Source organism: Pristiophorus japonicus, unplaced genomic scaffold, assembly GCF_044704955.1.
Source record: "Pristiophorus japonicus isolate sPriJap1 unplaced genomic scaffold, sPriJap1.hap1 HAP1_SCAFFOLD_578, whole genome shotgun sequence".
Classification (NCBI taxonomy): domain Eukaryota; kingdom Metazoa; phylum Chordata; class Chondrichthyes; family Pristiophoridae; genus Pristiophorus; species Pristiophorus japonicus.
Genome location: NW_027254486.1, coordinates 145,388 through 167,490, shown reverse-complemented (window position 1 = coordinate 167,490; position 22,103 = coordinate 145,388). Strand labels below are relative to the sequence as shown.

The following is a 22,103-nucleotide window of genomic DNA, read 5'->3' as shown; positions in this document are numbered from 1 at the left end:
GGCGGGAAGGAGATGGGGGGCGGGAAGGAGATGGGGGGCGGGAAGGAGATGGGGGGCGGGAAGGAGATGGGGGGCGGGAAGGAGATGGGGGGCGGGAAGGAGATGGGGGGCGGGAAGGAGATGGGGGGCGGGAAGGAGATGGGGGGCGGGAAGGAGTTGGGGGGCGGGAAGGAGATGGGGGGCGGGAAGGAGATGGGGGGCGGGAAGGAGATGGGGGGCGGGAAGGAGATGGGGGGCGGGAAGGAGATGGGGGCGGGAAGGAGATGGGGGGCGGGAAGGAGATGGGGGGCGGGAAGGAGATGGGGGGCGGGAAGGAGATGGGGGGGGGGAAGGAGATGGGGGGGGGAAGGAGATGGGGGGGGGGAAGGAGATGGGGGGGGGAAGGAGATGGGGGGGGGAAGGAGATGGGGGGGGGGAAGGAGATGGGGGGGGGGAAGGAGATGGGGGGGGGGAAGGAGATGGGGGGGGGGAAGGAGATGGGGGGGGGGAAGGAGATGGGGGGGGGGGAAGGAGATGGGGGGGGAAGGAGATGGGGGGGGGAAGGAGATGGGGGGGGGGGAAGGAGATGGGGGGGGGGGAAGGAGATGGGGGGGGGGGAAGGAGATGGGGGGGGAAGGAGATGGGGGGGGAAGGAGATGGGGGGGAAAGGAGATGGGGGGGAAGGAGATGGGGGGGGAGGAGATGGGGGGGGGAAGGGAAGGACATGGGGGGGGGGAAGGGAAGGACATGGGGGGGGGAAGGACATGGGGGGGGAAGGACATGGGGGGGGGAAGGACATGGGGGGGGAAGGACATGGGGGGGAAGGACATGGGGGGGGAAGGACATGGGGGGGAAGGACATGGGGGGGAAGGACATGGGGGGGGGGGAAGGACATGGGGGGGGGGGAAAGGACATGGGGGGGGGAGGACATGGGGGGGGGAAGGACATGGAGGGGGGGAAGGACATGGAGGGGGGGGAAGGACATGGGGGGGGGAAGGACATGGGGGGGGAAGGACATGGGGGGGGGAAGGACATGGGGGGGGAAGGACATGGGGGGGGAAGGAGATGGGGGGGGAAGGAGATGGGGGGGGAAGGAGATGGGGGGGGAAGGAGATGGGGGGGGGAAGGAGATGGGGGGGGAAGGAGATGGGGGGGGAAGGAGATGGGGGGGGAAGGAGATGGGGGGGAAGGAGATGGGGGGGGAAGGAGATGGGGGGGGAAGGAGATGGGGGGGGAAGGAGATGGGGGGGGGAAGGAGATGGGGGGGGAAGGAGATGGGGGGGGAAGGAGATGGGGGGGAAGGAGATGGGGGGGAAGGAGATGGGGGGGAAGGAGATGGGGGGGAAGGAGATGGGGGGGGAAGGAGATGGGGGGGGAAGGAGATGGGGGGGGAAGGTGATGGGGGGGGAAGGAGATGGGGGGGAAGGAGATGGGGGGGAAGGAGATGGGGGGGAAGGAGATGGGGGGGGAAGGAGATGGGGGGGAAGGAGATGGGGGGGGAAGGAGATGGGGGGGGAAGGAGATGGGGGGGGAAGGAGATGGGGGGGGAAGGAGATGGGGGGGGAAGGAGATGGGGGGGGAAGGAGATGGGGGGGAAGGAGATGGGGGGGAAGGAGATGGGGGGGAAGGAGATGGGGGGGAGGAGCTGGGGGGGGAAGGAGATGGGGGGGGAAGGAGATGGGGGGGGAAGGAGATGGGGGGGGAAGGAGATGGGGGGGGAAGGAGATGGGGGGGGAAGGAGATGGGGGGGGAAGGAGATGGGGGGGAAGGAGATGGGGGGGGAAGGAGATGGGGGGGGAAGGCGATGGGGGGGGAAGGAGATGGGGGGGGAAGGAGATGGGGGGGGAAGGAGATGGGGGGGGAAGGAGATGGGGGGGGGGAAGGAGATGGGGGGGGGAAGGAGATGGGGGGGGGGAAGGAGATGGGGGGGGGGGGGAAGGAGATGGGGGGGGGGAAGGAGATGGGGGGGGGAAGGAGATGGGGGGGAGGAGATGGGGGGCGAAGGAGATGGGGGGGGAAGGAGATGGGGGGGGAAGGAACGGGGGAGAGGGAGGGGGGGGGGGAAAGGAGATGGGGGGGGGAAAGGAGATGGGGGGGAAAGGAGATGGGGGGGGAGAAAGGAGATGGGGGGGAGAAAGGAGATGGGGGGGAGAAAGGAGATGGGGGGGGAGAAAGGAGATGGGGGGGGAGAAAGGAGATGGGGGGGGGAGAAAGGAGATGGGGGGGGGGAAGGAGATGGGGGGGGGAAGGAGATGGGGGGGGGAAGGAGATGGGGGGGGAAGGAGATGGGGGGGGAAGGAGATGGGGGGGGGAAGGAGATGGGGGGGGGAAGGAGATGGGGGGGAAGGAGATGGGGGGGGGAAGGAGATGGGGGGGGGAAGGAGATGGGGGGGGGAAGGAGATGGGGGGGGGGAAGGAGATGGGGGGGGTAGGAGATGGGGGGGGGAAGGAGATGGGGGGGGGAAGGAGATGGGGGGGGGAAGGAGATGGGGTCTGCTGGGGAAGGAGATGGGGGGGGGAAGGAGATGGGGGGGGGGGGAAGGAGATGGGGGGGGGGAGAAGGAGATGGGGGGGGGAGAAGAGATGGGGGGGGAGAGGGATGGGGGGGGGGAGAAGGAAATGGGGGGGGGGAGAAGGAAATGGGGGGGGGGGAGAAGGAAATGGGGGGGGAAGGAGATGGGGGGGGAGAAGGAGATGGGGGGGGAGAAGGAGATGGGGGGGGGAGAAGGAGATGGGGGGGGGGGAGAAGGAGATGGGGGGGGGGGAGAAGGAAATGGGGGGGGGGAGAAGGAAATGGGGGGGGGAGAAGGAAATGGGGGGGGGGGAGAAGGAGATGGGGGGGAGATGGGGGGGGGGAAGGAGATGGGGGGGAAGGGGAAGGAGATGGGGGGAGGGCGGAAGGAGATGGGGGGAGGGGGAAGGAGATGGGGGGGAGGGGGGGAGGGGGGAAGGAGATGGGGGGGAGGGGGGAAGGAGATGGGGGGGAGGGGGGAAGGAGATGGGGGGGAGGGGGGAAGGAGATGGGGGGGAGGGGGGAAGGAGATGGGGGGGAGGGGGGAAGGAGATGGGGGGGAGGGGGGAAGGAGATGGGGGGGAGGGGGGAAGGAGATGGGGGGGAGGGGGGAAGGAGAAGTGGGGGAGGTGGGAAGGAGAAGGGGGGGAGGGAAGGAGAAGGGAAAGGGAGGCTGAACGGGCCGGGCCCGAGACTTCGGGCAGCGCCCGTCCCCAGCACCAGATTTACAGGTAGGTGGCGTTGGGTCGGGTCGTGAGGGTGGTGGGAGGGAGGGAGGGAGGTCGGTTCGGTTCGGGTCGGAGGGAGGGAGAGGGAGGTCAGGTCGGATCCAGTCCGGGGGTGGGGACGTGAGTCGGGTCGGGTCCAGTCGGGGGGGTGGGGGGAAGCGGGAGTCGGGTCCAGCCGGGGGGGGGGGGGGGGGGGAGGGTCGGGAGCGGGAGTCGGGTCGGGTCCAGTCAGGAGGGCAGGCGCGGGAGCGAGAGCGGGTTGGGTCCAGTCGGGGAGGTGGGGGGGTGGGGGGGGGGAGCGGGAGTCGGGTCCAGTCGGCAGGGGGTGGAGTCGGAGTCGGAGTCGGAGTCGGGTCGGGTCCGGAGGCGGGAAGCGGGAGTCGAGTCGGGTCGGGAGGAAGCAGGAGCTGGCCGTGGGAGGAGCCTTATTCACGCAGCCCCAGTGAGGCCATTCGGCCAGGGCTAGGGGCTGCGTGCTTCGGGCCCCTCCCACACACTTCTGGGCGCCTGGAGCTACTGCACTTGCGTGCCCACTGTGGCGCGCATATGCAGAGGTCCCGGCACTGTTATCAGCGCAGGGACCTGGCTCCGCCCCCTACAGTTCCTGCTGCGATGCGCCGAGGGCCTGCAGGGAGGTGGAGAATACGGAGGGTTTTTTTAGGCGCACTTTGTGGCGCGAAAAACAGGTGTCCAGGTCGGGACTGCGCCATTCTTGGCGCGGCTCGAAACTTGGGCCCTATATATGCAGCAAGACTCTCACTTTCAGGTTAAAATTATAAATGGAAGTAGATCACATTTAATTTGAATATGCTGTGCGACTATGGGGGGGGGGGGGGGGGGGGAGGTGGTTGCGGGAAGAGTGTGTATGGCAGTGGTGGGATACATTGTGGGTCTAATTCCCCCATGCAGCCAACTTCCTACTATCAGCCCTGCTACTATAGGGAAATTCTACAAACAGCAGCAATCTCTACAGGAGATGAAAAAACACCCTGGACACAACTTTGTCAACTACCATGCTGCACACAGCAACAAGGCAGAACCAAATTATGTGCTCAATTTTGGCCAGGAGTTGCTCCCTTTTTTTAAAAAAAAAGTAGGCTGCTTTTTCTGGCCTGTCAAAAATCCCCAGTTTCCCCAATCAATGTGCACCAGCGTGACTCACAGAGTTACATTTTTTTTAGGTTCGTTTTTTTTCTCAAAAAGGGAGCGTTACCAGCCACCTATGCTAGTTCTGGCCATGTAGGCAACTTTGGCCAGCTAATAGTTACTCCATTTCTACCTAGGCCAGCGTATGTGGCCACTTGAGAAAACCCGTGTGGAGAGTTAAAGAAATCGGCACAGATAAGTACATCGGGGATCTACTCGGCCTGGGATAGGGACGGGAAGTGGAGAGGACCTGGACCTGAACCAACCAAGTCTTAGGGAACAGACTTTAAAAACCAACCTTCCTTCGCACAATTAAAATAAGAAGAAAGAAAAAGTTAAAGTCCTACCTTCAGCATCAAACTGCAATTCACCTTTCTGCACTCAGCCCGGGACTCTCAGAACGCACGCAGGAGAACTCACTGGGAGGCCACTCGGCCAGGACTAGGGGCGGGAGAACGAATAGGGAGGCCACTTGACTAGGGGCAGGAGTGATCGAACTGGCTGGCATCGGGGCTGTATCAGGCCTTCAAAATGTTATTAAAATCCATCTTATTTACTGCTTGGTGCTGGGAAAGGGAACAAAACTTCTACATTTTGGGCATCCAGTGTCAGAAAAAAGCACTGCCAGATGAGGATTAGCAAAGTTAAATGGAATATAAAAAGCTTGTATTTTACCTTGATGTCATTTGGCAGCAGAAAACGGGCTCGGCCAAAATCTACCCCTATATAATTACAGGGAGGGAAAAAGTTGAGACTATCCTACATCTACATACACCCTGTCGGAATGGCAGATATTTTGGATGCAATACCTGAATTTAAGATAGATAATTGTACATAAACTTGGTGCCACCTAAAGTCTCCTTCTTGATTTGCCTTGAGTACTCTTTTCACCCTTTGTGATGTATTGCTCGATGAGCCTTGGTCCACGGCCTCAATCATTTTTTTTTTAAATATGTGTTTGTTCCAAGTGGTTTTGGTGAATATCAAAGATCCCATGGCACATAATAAAATGCTTAAAATTTCCATCTTGGTAAATCTCATTGTGGTCAAAATTAGTTTAACTTTATCACAAGAGCCAAAATGTTGAAATCTCGCCACAAAGATGATGAATTTATTATCTAAAAATGTAATTCTTCATTATTAAACTCATTTCAATGCATTAAAAAGCCCTCAAACTTGCGAATCCAATCAGAGATTGAGGAAATGTATCTGGTTTGTATCAGTTTTCAAAACAAAAAGATAAAAGAGCCAACTAAAAGTCCAGTGAAACACCGAACCGCAGAACAACTAGAGTATATATTTACTTCTCCATTAACTTTTGACTCACTTCCACTCTTTGGGATTCCCTTTTGTATTCATTTATTTTCATTCATGACATTAACCTCTTGTTGCTGGCTTCTAATAAACATTGTGTTTTTGTACACTTCTATTACAAGATACATCTCAGAAGCAGTGCAGTACTTTACTGAAGAGACCTTAATGGCTGTATACAACACAACCACACGTTTTAACTGAAGAGATCAGGGCACAGGTTGCATTCTCCCTTGGAATCAGAATGCTCTGTATTTGCAGTCATTATTTACTGCACAACAGACATCATGTAGATATTATGATTTGCAAATCATGTTAATTTGGTTTGAAGAGTTAAAATCCATTCCGCTATACACACAACCGTATCTTAATTTATACAACGCTTATACAACAGATTCAACTTTCATTAGAAAGTTGTTAATTTACCTACAGTGACTATCTGTGTTACCTTCTTCCAAGCCTGATCTCCCAAGTTTACTGTTCACATGAACGAACACCCAGCTGGTAAGAAAACAGGAAGTGATGTTTGGTAGGTGGGGTTACGATAAGAAATATTGTACTTCGGTGAACAATTGCAGGATCACTGTACTCAGCCACAGGAAAGCTTTTATTTCAAACTGTATCCCAAATGAAGCTGAACTTCCTTCTATTGGAGCAGCGATGTTATACAGGCTTTTAATGTTTCTCCCTTTCCCAAATAAGGTAAGAAATGAAAAACGAAAAGCCAGTATGTTCTTAAAAACATAGGAAAATTAATATCAAACCCCAGTAGTACTGCCAATGCAACATTGCATAAAAGCCATTGGTACCTAGAGTAGTTACGCAATCCTTAAGCATCTCAACACAGATTACCATGACTAAGCTATTGTTTTGTACAAATTTTATATTGCAACATTAACTACTGTACTGAAAGACAATACAAGAAGTGTATACGTGGGGTATAAGCTAGAATAGTTCATCCTATTTCAGTTGAGGCACCTAGAACACCACCTAAATTTGATCAGTAAGAGCCCAGAAATCGGATTCTCAAGCATTCTAACAATTTTTTGAACAGTTGCAGGTATGTTAACAAACCATACCAAGTCCAGAAGCAATGTACAGGGAATTCTAACTGGCCTCATACAAATAAAACACTTAGCAACCATCACACACCCTAATTCCTCTCCTGCTCCCAAAACACTAAGATGCTTCCCCTGCAATTTATAAAACTTATGTATATTTATATACATCTTGAAAAGTAAACAAATCACAGTGACCCAAAATACTTGCTCAGAACTGTGGACCTGCACAATAAAATGATCAAACTGAGCTACACACACTGTACTCCCATTTCACAATGAGGCTTGTACTGCTCACTGCACCTTTTGTCAAGAAACTCCCCATACAGTATTATCAAGGTCTCATCATACATAATGGAATGCCAGTTATTTAAACTATTTAATGGTTTAACAAACAGATGAGCTTTTGCCAAGTTTTACTCATGGGAACAAATTCTGCAGTGTTACTGGCAAATTGTATAGGAAAACAAAAAAGTTATAAACACTTCTAAACTGCTTTGGATCAAGCAACTCAGTTTTTAAACTGTCAGGAGTAAAGTAGCTATACTTTTTATTCAATTATAATACAAAATTTGCATAGTTTAATACTACACATTTCACCAAAATTCAAAGAATATTTTCAGTGTAACTGACAATATTTTAATAATAATTATTCAGCTTCCTTCCATTAACTTAGAACATGATACCTACATACAAGAGTGTCCTATCTCCACGACGAGGTTGCAAACCGTGATCCTGACCAACGGATCCACCACAGACCCAATCCATGTCCGGACCGAGGTCAAGCGGGGCTGCGCCATCTCGCCAACCAACGCTCTTCTCGATCTTCCTCGCTGCAATGCTCCATCTCACACTCAACCAGCTCCGTGCTGGAGTGGAACTAAACTATAGAACCAATGGGAACCTCTTCAACCTTCGTCGCCTCCAGGCTAGATCCCAGGTCCTCCCATCCTCTGACATCGAGCTACAGTACGTGGACGGCACTTGCGTCTGTGCACATTCAAAGGCTGAACTCCAAGCCATCGTCAACACCTTCACCGAGGCGTACAAAAGCATGGGCCTTACACTAAACATCCATAAGACAAAGATCCTCCACCAACCTGACCCTGCCACACAACACTGCCCCCCAGTCATCAAAATCCATGGCACGGCCTTGGACAACATGGACCATTTTCCATACCTCGGGAGCCTACTATCAGCAAGGGCAGACATAGACGACGAGATCCAACACCGTCTCAAGTGCACCAGCGCAGCCTTCGGTCGCCTGAGGAAGAGTGTGTTTGAAGACCAGGATCTCAAATCTGGCATCAAGCTTATGGCCTATAGGGCTGTAGTGATACCCGCCCTCCTATATGGCTCAGAGACGTGGACCATATACAGTAGCCACCTCAAAGCACTGGAGAAATACCACCAATGCTGCCTCCGCAAGATCCTGCAAATCCATTGGGAGGATAGACGCACCTGTTCTCGATCAGGCCAACATCCCCAGCATCGAAGCACTGACCACACTCAACCAGCTCCGTTGGGCGGGCCACATCGTCCGCATGCTCAAGACAAGACTCCCAAAGCAAGCGCTCTATTCGGAACTCCAACACGGCAGGCAAGCCCCATGTGGGCAGAGGAAACGTTTCAAGGACACCCTCAAAGCCTCCTTGATAAAGTGCAACATTCCCACCGGCACTCGAGAATCCCTGGCCCAAGACTGCACTAAGTGGAGGAAGAGCATCCGGGAGGGCACGGAGCATCTCGAGTCTCATCGGCGAGAGCATGCAGAGGACAAGCGCAGGCAATGGAAGGAGCGTGTGGCAAACCAGATTCCCCAACCTACTCTTTCCTTCAACGACTCTTTGTCCCACCTGTGACAAAGACTGTAATTCCCATATTGGACTGTACAGTCACCCAAGAATTCACTTGGAGAGGAAGCTAGTCTTCCTCAATTTCGAGGGACTGCCCATGATGATGATCTTCTTTGAACATAGGTTTTCATACCACAGTACTTGGGTTCCTCCACTATATACAGTGTACTCCTGATAATTCAATGTCAATTTTGTGCTAAAATATTTGAACTATCCAATAATTTAAATTAAGTAAAGAATACAGTGGGAATTTAATGCTAAAAGTTCAAACTCATTATCTGAATTAAGAGCAAATTGTATGGACCATATCTATAGAAAATAATCCAGGTGATCAAACCACTTTGGTATTTCTCTTTCTCCTAACCACATCCCCTCCCGAGAACAAAAACAATCCTGCAAATTCAGCTGCTGAGATACCAAGGCAAACTGATTTTTAATCCTTTAGCCGAGTGGTCAGTCTACAGCAGGTTTTACATCTAAGCAAAGTTAGTTTGCATCCCTCGTCACTCCACCAATCAAATGAACTCTACAATCACCTTTTATTCCTCTGTGGAAGAATTGCAAGAATAAGTTTGTTTCTTCAAAGAGTGTTGCTTTGGCAACTAATAACCTTACACAAAACAAAGCAGAATTTTTGTTACATGACCCAAAGGAATGTCAGATTGCAATTTATTTTTCGACAACAATGTAAATTCAGATAAAATGTTCACCATGCCTCACTTCAGTATTCATGCATGATTTTTCAGAAGTGCACTGGTTGTATAACCGAGTGGCTAGTCGTATAACCAGTGGTCTCGGAGTAGCTCACCAAATCACTCGGATTTAGAAAACAATAGATGTTAGAAGGGGATGAGAAAAGGATTTCGGAAAGTATTATGAAATGAAACTGCTGCAACAGGTGTAACACATGCAAATCAATGTTTGGTACAGGAGTGGAGCCCTTTTTGTATACAAGTTGCATAATTAGTCTATTTGGAGAATAAAATGTCTGGACAGCCGAAAGATCTGTACTGAATATTCAATGACTAACACTGGAATAATGTAAGCAAACATTTACACCCCTTACCCTTGATACCCAACAACAAAACTCAGAGCCACAATGAGGCAATATATTTGCCGACAGCTCACAAATTCCGGAGTTTCCAACGTCACGGTATCACACTGACAAATGATCATCAAGGTAACAAGAAAATACTGAATCATGCAAGAGAAATTAGACAAATGGGCTTATACTAAAATAGATATCAATGCTTTTTTTCTACCCCAGTTGAAGCTCATTCATTTTCATTAAGCCTTCTGTACAGTTGCCTGAGCAAACAAGCAAATGTGTGTAGTTACTGTACTATTGTGCGTGACTCAGATTTCTAGTTTCATATCAAGTTCATTAAACAAGCCTACACTTTTGTCGATTATAAATTTCTCAAATTATGAAGCACGAATGCTACCATCACTATGCTCTCGGCATGATGCGGGTCAGAGTGGCGGTGTCGCCGCGGGCCCTCGGACAGGCCAGGCCGGGACGGCTGGCTCACAACATCAGCCGCTCACACCATCGGTTTTTGGTGGCGGTGCAGAATTTTTCAAGAGGTGGCGCTGCTGGGATGGGGAGGGACCGGCGTGAATCCTCACCACGTGACTAAGCGAGTAACTTGAATGTTGAAACTTCAAGAATATTTTTATTTTCGATCTGGTCATCAGCATTCCTGGGAAAATCATGAAAATTAGCCAGATAATCCAGCTGCTGTGTAAAGCGGCCATAAAAGGAGCGGCGAGCAGCGGCCTGGGAGCAGCGTGGCAGCCTCGACCCGCGAGAGAACACCAGCGGCAGGTCGGGGCCATAAAAGGAGCGGTGAGCGACAGCCTGGGAGCACAGCACGAGCCAGTCCAGGACTGGATTGGACGTCACCATAATCTAGGTCACTGATTGGAGCATGAGCAGTTACAGCAGGAGCAGCGAGGTCGGGGCGCAGGAGAGGCGCGAGTTTGGGGCCCAGCAAGGGAAGGACCTTGGGGCAGCACGGACCAGCCCACACTGCAATGTGTGCGCACACTAGGTCCATGCAGCAGAGCTAGTCTCCAGTCATCTTGGTTAATCCTAGCTCTGTCAAGCCCGTGTAGTGGCTGGTGTGCAACGGCTACCACATGTTAAAATAAATCCACACACAGGCATCTTCCACCCCTCAACGTCTAGGGGCCAAGTTTCGGCCTGAGTTGCTCCTGATTTTTTTGGAGCAACTGGTTTAGAATGGAGTATCTTAGAAATTTGAATTCTCGCCATTTAGTTTGCTCCAGTTCTAGTCAGTTAGAACAGTTTCACTTTGGAACAAATTTTTTTTTCAAAAGGGGTTGTGTCCGGCCACTTACGCCTGTTTTCAAACTTTAGGCAGTGAAATCTTACTCCAAACTAACTTAGAATGGAGTAAGTGAAGATTTTTGTACGTTCGCAAAAACCTTGTCTACACTTTAGAAAATCAGGCGTAGGTTACAAATCAGGCCTAGGGAATGGGGGTGGGGGGGGGGGGGGTTTAAAGGGAAGTTTACAAACATTAAACACTTCAGTTTTACAAATAAAGAGCCATCATCAATAATAAATGATAAATACATCAATAAATCAACCAATAAATCAATCAAAAAAAATTAATAAAATATAAAAATAAAAATTTAAAAATCAATAAATAAAACATTTTCTACTTACCGACTGCAGCATCGGGAGTCCTCCAACAGCGTGCTGGGACGGCCCCCCCAGTGTGTCTCTGTCAGTGTCTCTATCTCTCTGTCTGTCTGTGTGTGTCTCTCACTCCTCACTCTCTGTCTATCAGTGTCTGTGTTTCTAACAGCGAGGGGAGGGGGAGAAGGTGGGTGGGAGGGGGAGAAGGTGGGTGGGAGGGGGAGAAGGGGGGTGGGGAGGTGGAGGAGGAGGGGTTGGGGGGGGAGGAGGAAGAGGAGGAGAAGGGGGGGGGAAAGAGAGGATGGAGGGAGAGGGGGAGAAGGGAGAGAGAATGGATGGAGGGAGGGAGAGAAGGAGGCTGAACGGCCGGGGGGGGGGGGAGAGAGAAGAGTCGGGGAGGGTGGGAGAGTCGCGGGGGGGGGGGGGGGGGGAGAGGTCGGGTCGGGAAGCGGAGGGGGGAGGAACAGAGGTCGAGTCGGGTGGGAGGCAGTCTTATTCACGCAGCCCCAGTGAGGCCATTCGGCCAGGGCTAGGGGCTGCGTGCTTCAGGCCTCAGAAGAAATTCCACCTCATCTCAGTTTTATATGGGCGGCCCCATTATTAAGGTTATGCCCCCTAGTTCTAGTCTCCCCGATCAGTGGAAACATCCTCTCTGCATCCACCTTGTCAAGCCCCCTCATAATCTTATACCTTTCGATAAGATCACCTCTCATTCTTCTGAATTCCAATGAATAGAGGCCCAATCTCCTCAACCTTTCCTCATAAGTCAACCCCTCATCTCCGGAATCAATCTAGTGAGCGTTCTCTGAACTGCCTCCAAAGCAAATATATCCTTTCGTAAATATGGAAACTAAAACTGTATGCAGTATTCCAGGTGTGGCCTCACTAATACCCTGTATAACTGTAGCAAGACTTCCCTACTTTTATACTCCATCTCTTTTGCAATAAAGGCCAAGATACCATTGGCCTTTCTGATCACTTGCTATACCTGTACACTATCCTTTTGTGTTTCATGCCTTTACAGTTTTTAAACAACTTAGTCATTCCTCAGTTTTAGCTTCACAAAATGCTCAATACTCCAGAACAGAGCACTTTTCAGCACCCAAGCAACAGAATGATTCACTAAGATGGCAATGGTATAACTTCACCTAAACACTTACACTTCTATGGTAACCATTACCCCCATTACATCTGTATCTTGCAGTTAGTGTGGATTTAAGACTTAATAAACCAGTCCATCAGTATGATACACAATGAATGGCAAGTCTTCAAAAACAAAAAACAACCTTAAATGCAGCAGCAACTAACAAATTTGCTGAAGTGCTCAGATTTGTACATAAAGTTAATATTTTGTTCATAGTACTACCAAAGTTAATTCATTAGATGTTATCAACTTTTTGCAGTACACGAAACATCAATTCTGATTTTCATCCTTTCATAAAAGTACCCATTGCACTTTAAAAAAAAAAAATCATTTTAGACGGTTAAAATTGAAGCAAATGCTCCCAGATTTTCCTGCTTGGCAAAGATCATAAAAATCCAATCAATTCTTGGAAAGGGAAGGGGGGGGGGGGGGGGGTGAGAGGAACTTTTAACAGAGATTCTTGCTCTTTCTCCTTTTGAACCCAGTTACCTATCCTAGCTTTTAAGCACCAGTCGGATTTTGAGATTTGAACTTGGGTCTCATGGAAATATATCGAAGTTACAACACATATAGGACATTCAACCCAACCAGTCCATGTCATCATTTTCCCTCCACGCAAGCAAATAGTTCTAATCACCATTACTCATCCCGTTCCATACCCCTTAAATCTTTTTCCTTCATCCACCTATCCAATCTAATCTTAAATGTTGTCATAGTTTCTGCCTCAACTACTAGTGAGTTCCACAGCCTCGCAACTCTAAAGAAGCTTTTTTGTCCTCTGTTCTAAATATCTTGCATTTAATTTTGTGTCTTTGGATCCTTGACGTAGACCCCTCACCTACTGGTAACAGTCTGCTTTGATCTACTCTGACTCATCCTTTCATGATGTCTTAAGGTTGCACAGTGGCGATAGATCAGCCATGATCTTATTGAATGGCAGAGCAGGCTCGAGGAGTTGAATGGCCTATTCCTGCTTCTAATTCTTATGTTCTTAATTCTAAACACTTCGATCACATTGGCCCATAATCTGCAGCATTCGAACAAAAAAGCCCCAGTATTTTCAAGTCGCTCTTCATATTTGTATTACCTCATACCAGGTCTAAGAATAGAGTAACCTAGTGAATCTGTTTTGTACTCCTTTCTGCAGTGTGGAGCCCAATACTGCACACAGTACTCTTAACTGATTCTTAAGGTTTTATATTAGCGCAATCATTATGTCTTGGCATTTATATTCTATACCTCGTGATAAAACCTAAAATTCCATTAGCTTTTGTCACAGTCTCATCAACTTGAGGTGCTGCTTTTAATGTCCTGTGAACCTGTATCCCCCAAATCCCTCTGCTATTCCACAGCACCGAGCCGACTACTATGAAAATGAATTCCATCGACATAAGAAATAGGAGCAGGAGTCGGCCATTTGGCCCCTTGTCAATGAGATCATGGCTGATCTTCTACCTCAAATCCATTTGCCTGCACTATCCCCATATCCCTTGATTCACTTGATTTCCAAAAATCTGTTGATCGCCATCTTGAATATGCTCAACGACTGAGCTTCCACACCCCTCTGGGGTGGAGCATTCCAAAGATTCACAACCCTCCGAGTGAAGAATTTCACCTCCTCTCAGTCCTGATTGGCCAACCCCTTATTCTGAGACTGGGACCCTGGTTCTAGACTCTCTTGCTAGAGGAAACATCCTCCCTGCATCTAGCTTGTCTAGCCCTGACGAATTTTGTATGTTTCAATGAGATCACCTCTCATTCTTCTAAACTCTAGAGAATATACTCAATCTCTCCTCATAGGATAATTCCACCTCCCAGGAATCAGTCTGGTGAACCTCTGTTGCACTCCCTCTCTGGCAAGTATATCCTTCCTTGGGTAAGGAAACCAAAACTGTACACAATACTCCAGGGGTGGTCTCACCAGGACCCTATATAACTGCAGTAAGACGTCTTTACTCTTGTACCTGTACTCAAATCCTCTTGTAATAAAGTCGAACATACAATTTGTCCTTTTAATTGCTTGCTGTACCTGCATGTTAACTTTCAGTGATTCATGTACAAGTATACTCAGGTCCCTCTGAACATCAACATGTCCCAATCTCTCACCATTTAAAAAGTACTCTGCTTTTCTATTTTTCCTGCCAAGGTGGATAACTTCACATTTCTTCACATTATATTCCATTTGCCATGTTCTTGTCCACTCATTTAGCGTGTCTATATCCCCTTGAAGCCTCTTTGCATCCTCCACACAACTTACATTCTCTCCTAGCTTTGTATCATTAGCAAACTTGGATATATTACATTTGGTCCCCTCATCCAAATCATTGGTAGATTGTGAATAGCTGGGGCCCAAGCACCTATCCTTGCAGTACCCCACTAGTTACAGCCTGTCAACCCGAAAATGACCCGTTCATTCCTGCTCTACATTTACTGCCCATTAACCAATCCTCAAACCATGCAAGTATATTACCCCCAATCCCATGAGCCCTAATTTTGTTTAATTAGCTCTTGTGTGGCACCTTATCGAATGCCTTCTGAAAATCCAAATACACCACATCCACTGGTTCCCCCTCATCTATTCTGCAAGTTACAATCTCTAAAAACACGAACTCAATAGAGTTTTGGAATACAATTACTAGCGCCTCAGCAACTTCCTCCCTCATCTGCCTTCAGATCCTAAGATATATCCTATTAGGCCCTGGTGCTTTGTCTTCCTTTAGCCCAACTAAATTATCTAAAATTTTCCGTTTATCCATTTAATATCACCTCGCTCTCAACCACTTCAGGATTCAACACTTTTCTGATATCCTTTTCTTCAGTAAATACCTCCAGCATTTTTTGATCATCGACAAATTGGCAAGCTTCTCCTCTTAGGAATCCCACCTCACTTTTAACAATTCTCTTTCTACTGATAGATCTGTAAAGTACTATATTATTATTTTTTGATTTTTTTTTTAAAATTCCTTATCCTACCTTTTATTTTCTCATTGTTATTTTTTCATTGTTTTTAAAAAAAATTATTCTTATAGTTTCTAATCTCTTTATCCATGGCATTCTAAAACTACTAGCAGTATCCTTCTTTTACAATCTTTTATTTTATATAAATGTAAAGCATCGCACTGTTGCTCCACAAAGCTGTGTGCCAATTTCTCTTTCCACTTCACCTCAGCTGGTTCGTTCATCAAAATCTGGTCTAATCCAATCAGATGTTCTAGTTTTGGTCCTGACTTTTCCCTTACTAGCTGAATTTTAAATTTCATCTCAGCTAAGTATTGTGTTCCTAACACAGATGAGACTGCACACAGGGAGGTTAAAGTAACAGTGACCTCAGTCTTTAATAAGACACTCCAGAGTAAGGAACAGGCCTTAGCGGCCGGTTTTTATACAGTGCTCCCAAGGGATGCTGGGATCCCTTGAGACTTCAGAGGATGAGCTCCCTGGTGGAGGAACATGGGAGTGCATGCTTTACAGATACACAACATTAAGAAACTAGCAACCCAGCTACTGTTCCATTTCGAGAGACTTTACATGATCAGAGTACTTTTTCTTTTCACACACAAAATATCACAACGGAGATGCATTCTAGGTGGGGTACAGTTCTACTGATACGAGTCACCCTCAAGTACTCATTAGATAAACCTGCTGAGCCATTGGGGCAAACAAACTTTTAGAATGTTGATAGACCAAATAACAGATGTCCAATTAAAATTGAAAGGTTGCTGATGAAGTGCATCATAAGCGACCACTTGATACGAGGAGGAAGCAGTAAATCAGGAAACTAAGAGAAAAAAGGATACTGACGAATGGTCACAGTTATTGTTGGACACATAACTAATGAGTTTATTTGTTGATTCAATAGTAAATAGGGAATATCAATGTGCAGTAGAAGATAGCTTTTAAAAATCTGATCAGGATCTGGGAAAAGATCTAGACAATGGAGTAAGCAGAATGGATAAATGGTCTTTCCTCAGAACTATGTTCTTCTAATTAATCTATATTCAAGTACTGATAATGGAAAATATATTAACTTAAAATACAGTTAACGTCTGGAACTAGTGTGAGTTTGTCGCTTACATGATTCCAAGATCAGTAATTACTGACACTAACTTTGCAGTAAACAAACCTGAACAGTAGATTGAAAGAGACATTCCAAGCTATTTCACAGGATATAGATCCAACTTTCAGAAACTTATCCAACTCCACAATGGCAACATATTATTGCTATTAAAACAATAACAACATGGCTATCCCATTCAACTTTCAGAAGACGGACATTATCTAGCCTTTAATATATAGAAGGCACGCCATTCCCTGTAGCATGCATTGTATTAAAAAATAAAATCCTAAGCTCACATCATATGGCACAAATGCACTTTAGTTCAAATTATATAACCCCCGTTCATGTGGATTTTTCATCTATCAATATCCACAATGATAACTTTTTTAACGACAGCAGCAGGTGACAAAAACAGAATAGAATCGCCCCACTTGCAACATATTTTATTAGTGACTGGCACGTTTAGGATAATGTCTGGTAAAGGTTATAATCTTAAGTGCCAAATGTTAAAGTAACAGTTAGACAGAACAGCTTAAATTATGGAAGCAAAAGCCATTTTTTTATTCACGATATTCTTGAAATGGAAACCAAAAATAAGTGGATGGTGTATTTATTTTGGCACACAAGTTTTCTTGCAGATCTCAAATTTTGACATTTTAAACAATCTCAACATCATTAGAATTTCCACTTTAGATAAACACACACATAATAAAATTAAATGGCCTCCGTTTCTTTTAGGTCATTAATTTTATTTTCAAAATGTTGTTGGAACTGCAGGTGTCAATTACATTACTGGATAGTACTGGTGTTGAACATTTATTGGCCTCTAACAATGCAATTTGGATGTGTCAGCTTCTGTTTTCCATCATACATATAGCGAAATAAGAAGTCACAATAACCGATTTCATCTTTTTAGTGAATGTTGATTAAGCTGAATTTTTGAAGCCAGCGAACCTAGCATGACAAATTCTAGCAGGCTCCACAGATGAATTTGCAATCGCAAATTAATTCCAGCTGCATGTTGTACTTGCATTTTAGCAATTTCTGTGGGTCTCCTCAATGATTTGACTCACATTGCTATGGGTCTATATAGCACTTACACTACAGCTATTGATCTCAAGACAGCAGACCTACAGAGTTCTCCCCGAGTAGTTAGATATTTAAATGATTAAAACAGCAGAGAAGGAGGAATTTTTCCTCTCAATATTTAGATCAAGTTAAACCGGATTTACAAGGTATCCAGGAAGTCCAATTGACCCCCCCCACCCAATAAATTAGGTTTCACCCTGCACTGAATTTATAGTCCATGTGGCGTCTAACCCAAGCAGTGGGAAATACTCCAGAGAGTTACGTTGGGCCCTGACTCTGGATTTACAGTGCAAGTTTAGCATCTGTGTTGAGACAAAGTCACCTTGCACGTAAACTAAACTTTCAATGTAAATACATCCCAACTTTTAACTCTGTAGGCGTATTGCATGTACATAGAGCATGTTGACAAAAACAACTTCTAGTAGAGATCCATACTAAAAGTATTTCAAATCATAGGTTAGTCCCCAGAAAGCTGATCAGCCTTCCTTCATTGCTGCCACCATGTTTTTCAGAATAGTTAATACGAATGTCGGACAAGGGTATTGATCTCGTCAATGATTCATTATCCCTGGGTTTTTGACCATCTCCACCAATGGAAATTTTGCTCCCTCACAGAAATTCCTTTAAGCCTGTAGCCCGGATATTAATATACAATGTTTAAGCAAAAGAGACATAAGCTGACAAAAAAGGATGTTAACGCTAATTATAATAATTCAATGTCTGATTTTTTTTTAAGGGTTCTGATCCTTTTATAAATGATTTATAAATTATATACATGTTAATTATTTTGATAATCCAAACGTTTTTATACAGAAATCATTGCAAGATCAAGGCTATTTATAGCGTAACATAATCAGAACCACATTTAAAACGTATGCTTGCACAGCAAACGGGCTGGAGGTCTAGTTATTGCAGTTTGAAAACAGATTTTTTTTCCAAAATTTGGACGAGGAAAACAAAAAAAAAACTACATTAATTCAAATATATATTCCATGAGAAATGCTAGATCAGTTTGATAGAATCAACTGATCCTGAAGGTACTATTTAGCTTGCTTTATATCAAATGTTTTGACGTAAGTCACATTTTAATAATTCATGATAGGATCGGGGAAAAAACATCTTCAAAAGAAAAACTGATGGATTCATTTGCGTACTTATTTAAATCATTTTCCGCACTATTCGCGACAGTATCATGTTAAGGAGAGACACAAATTTTCAAATGGCGACACTGTATACATACAACAACTGGGAAGTTCCAACTTCTAAAAAAAGTTTGCCCAGTTTACAACATACAAAAAAAATCTCCTGGCGAATTATAACAGGGAATAAATCAACAAATAACATATTACTAGTTACATTTTTATAATGACAGATATATATTTTAAAACTTACTGGCATCATCTTGGGCCCGAACCGCATTTAATCGGGATTTTTGCTCTTGCTGTCCTCCTCCGGGAAATAAATGTGTGACTCAAAGGGCAAAGTGTGTGCCTGCCGGGAGTGTGGCTGAAGCCTCAGGAGACCTGTTGTGTCCGCGGCCTGCTCCCCTACTCTCTGTCCCTGCTTACAAACTTTCTCCTCGCTGTCTGCTCGGCTAATTCCAACTCTGTCGCAGCTTTTGTTTTAAATGAGTGGGCGGTTTGAGGTGGCGTGACGGGGTTTTGGCCGTTTACATGGTGTTGTGCGAGGTGGTTCCGGTGATCGGTCGCTGAGCTGCTTGTCTCCCGGGCTTCGGCTCTGGGGTACACACACGGCTGGCTGTCCCTCTCACAACAAGCGGCCAGGCACTGACTTACACCGCCTGACGTCAGGGCCGGAAACCGCTCAGTGCCAATCCCCAGCACCGTCAAACACCACCTCATCTTTTTTTTTAAACATAGGCTGTACAGAAGGGAAAACAAGCCATTCGGCCCAACCAGTCCACGCCGCCTTTATGCTCCACTCCAGCTTTCTCCCCTCTTTCCTTATCTAACTGTCAGCATAACATAAAAACATAGAAAATGGGTGCAGGAGTCGGCCATTCGGCCCTTCGAACCTGCACCATCATTCAATAAGGTCATGGCTGATCATTCACCTCAGTACCCCTTTCCTGCTTTCTCTCCATACCCCTTGATCCCTTTAGCCGTAAGGGCCACATCTAACTCCCTTTTGAATACATCCAATGAACTGGCATCAACAACTCGCTGCGGTAGGGAATTCCACAGGTTTTAACAACTCTCTGAGTGAAGAAGTTTCTCCTCATCTCAGTCCTAAATGGCTTACCCCTTATCCTTAGACTGTGTCCCCTGGTTCTGGACTTCCCCAACATTGGGAACATTCTTCCTGCATCTAACCTGTCCACTCCCGTCAGAATTTTATATGTTTCTATGAGATCCCCTCTCATCCTTCTAAACTCCAGTGAATACAGGCCCAGTCGATCCAGTCTCTCCTCATATGTCAGTCTAGCCATCCCGGGAATCAGTCTGGTCAACCTTCGCTGCACTCCTTCAATAGCAAGAACGTCCTTCCTCAGATTAGGAGACCAAAACTGAACACAATATTCCAGGTGAAGCCTCACCAAGGCCCTGTACAACTGCAGTAAGATCTCCCTTCTCCTATACTCAAATCCCCTAGCTATGAAGGCCAACATACCATTTGCTTTCTTAACCACCTGCTGTACCTGCATGCCAACTTTCAATGACTGATGTACCATGACACCCAGGTCTCGTTGCACCTCCCCTTTTCTTAATCTGCCGCCATTCAGATAATATACTGCCTTCATGTTTTTGCCATCAAAGTGGATAACCTCACATTTATCCACATTATACTGCATCTGCCAGGCATTTGTCCACTCACGCAACCTGTCCAAGTCACCCTGCAGCCTCTTAGCATCCTCCATACAGCTCACACCGCCCCCAAGCTTAGTGTCATCTGAAAACTTGGAGATATTACACTCAATTCCTTCATCTAAATCATTGATGTATATTGTAAATAGCTGGGGTCCCAGCAGTGAGCCCTGCGGCACCCCACTAGTCACTGCCTGCCATTCTGAAAAGGATCCATTTGTCCTGACTCTCTGCTTCCTGTCTGCCAAGCAGTTCTCTATCCATGTCAATACATTACCCCCAATACTATGTGCTTTAATTTTGCACACCAATCTCTTGTGTGGGACCTTGTCAAAAGCCTTTTGAAAGTCCAAATACACCACATCCACTGGTTCTCCCTTGTCCACTCTACTAGTTACATCCTCAAAAAATTCTAGAAGATTTATCAAGCATAATTTCCCTTTCACAAATCCATGCTGACTTGGACCGATCCTGTCACTGCTTTCCAAATGCGCTGCTATTTCATCTCTATTCCCTTCCTCCTCATAGCCTCTCCTTAAATGCATCTATACTATCTCCCCTTAAATGCATCTATAATATTCGCTTCAACCACTCCCTGTGGTTGCGAGTTCCACATTCTCAACGTCCTCTGGGTAAAGAAGTTGCCTTCTGAATTCCCCATTTGATTTCTTGGTGACTATCTTATGTCGATGGCCTCTAGTTTTGCTAGTCTCTAGTTGGATATGATCATGGTACAAAACCACACATAAATAGGCACAAATCACCAATGTTGCGTAGAGGCCTCAGAGTGACTGAAGTAAGAAGTGGAGCAATTCAAACTGGCGCAGGAGGTGGTGCTCTTCTGAGGTTGCAGTTTATGGGCAGATGAAATGAAGCTTTGCTCTGAATCTCACCATTCTGTATCTGAATTGGAAGTGCTTGATCGTGACAATGGCTGCCCAAAAGGTCCCCCAGTCCCTGATGCTGGCATCCCTCACTTGATGAGGATTACATAAGAACATAATAAATAGGAGCAGAGGTAGGCCTTAAGGCCCCTCGAGCCTGCTCAGCCATTCAATAAGATCATGGCTGATCATTGACCTCAACTCCACTTTCCTGCCCGATCTCCGTATCGCTTGATTTCCCTAGACTCCAAAAATCTATTTATCTTAGCCTTGAATATATTCAGAGACTCAGCATCCACAGCCCTCTAAGGCAGATCATTACAAAGATTCACAACCCTCTGAGTGAAGAAATTCCTCCTCATCTCTGTCTTAAATTACCTACCCCTTTATCCTGAGACTGTGACCCCTAGATCTAGACACTGATGGGAAACAACCTCTCAGCATCCACCCTGTCAATACTCTTCAGAATCTTGTATGTTTCAATGAGAGCACCTCTCATTCTTCTAAACTCCAGAGAGTATCGGCCCATTCTACACAATCTCTCATCATAAGGCAGCCCTCTCATCCCAGGAATCAATCTAATGAACCTCCATTGTACCACCTCCAAGGCAAGTAAATCCTTCCTTAGATAAGGAGAAGAAAACTGTGCACAGTACTCAGATGTGATCTCACCAAGGTCTTGTACAATTGTAGCAAGACTTCCTTACTCTTATACTCCAACTCCCTTGCAATAAAGGACAACATGCCATTTGCCTTCCTTAGTGCTTGCTGTACATAGGATATACAGCGCAGAAACAAGCCATTTGGCCCAACTAGTCCATGCCGGCATTTCTGCTCCACTCAAGC

General features: G+C 46.9%; 1 protein-coding gene across 2 annotated transcripts in view; it reads right to left on the bottom strand.

Moving 5' to 3' along the window:
• LOC139254796 (apoptosis-stimulating of p53 protein 2-like) overlaps positions 1-19,325 on the bottom strand; it is a 136,382-nt gene extending 117,057 nt beyond the window's left edge. For both annotated transcript variants that reach the window (XM_070873820.1, XM_070873819.1), the window contains exon 1: positions 18,941-19,325. Coding sequence is in view for 1 of the 2 variants with exons in the window: in XM_070873819.1 (XP_070729920.1) it covers positions 18,941-18,967 (27 nt within the window). In the remaining variant the exon portion in view is untranslated. The remainder of the gene's footprint in view (positions 1-18,940) is intronic.
• Between the last annotated feature and the right edge of the window lie 2,778 nt (positions 19,326-22,103).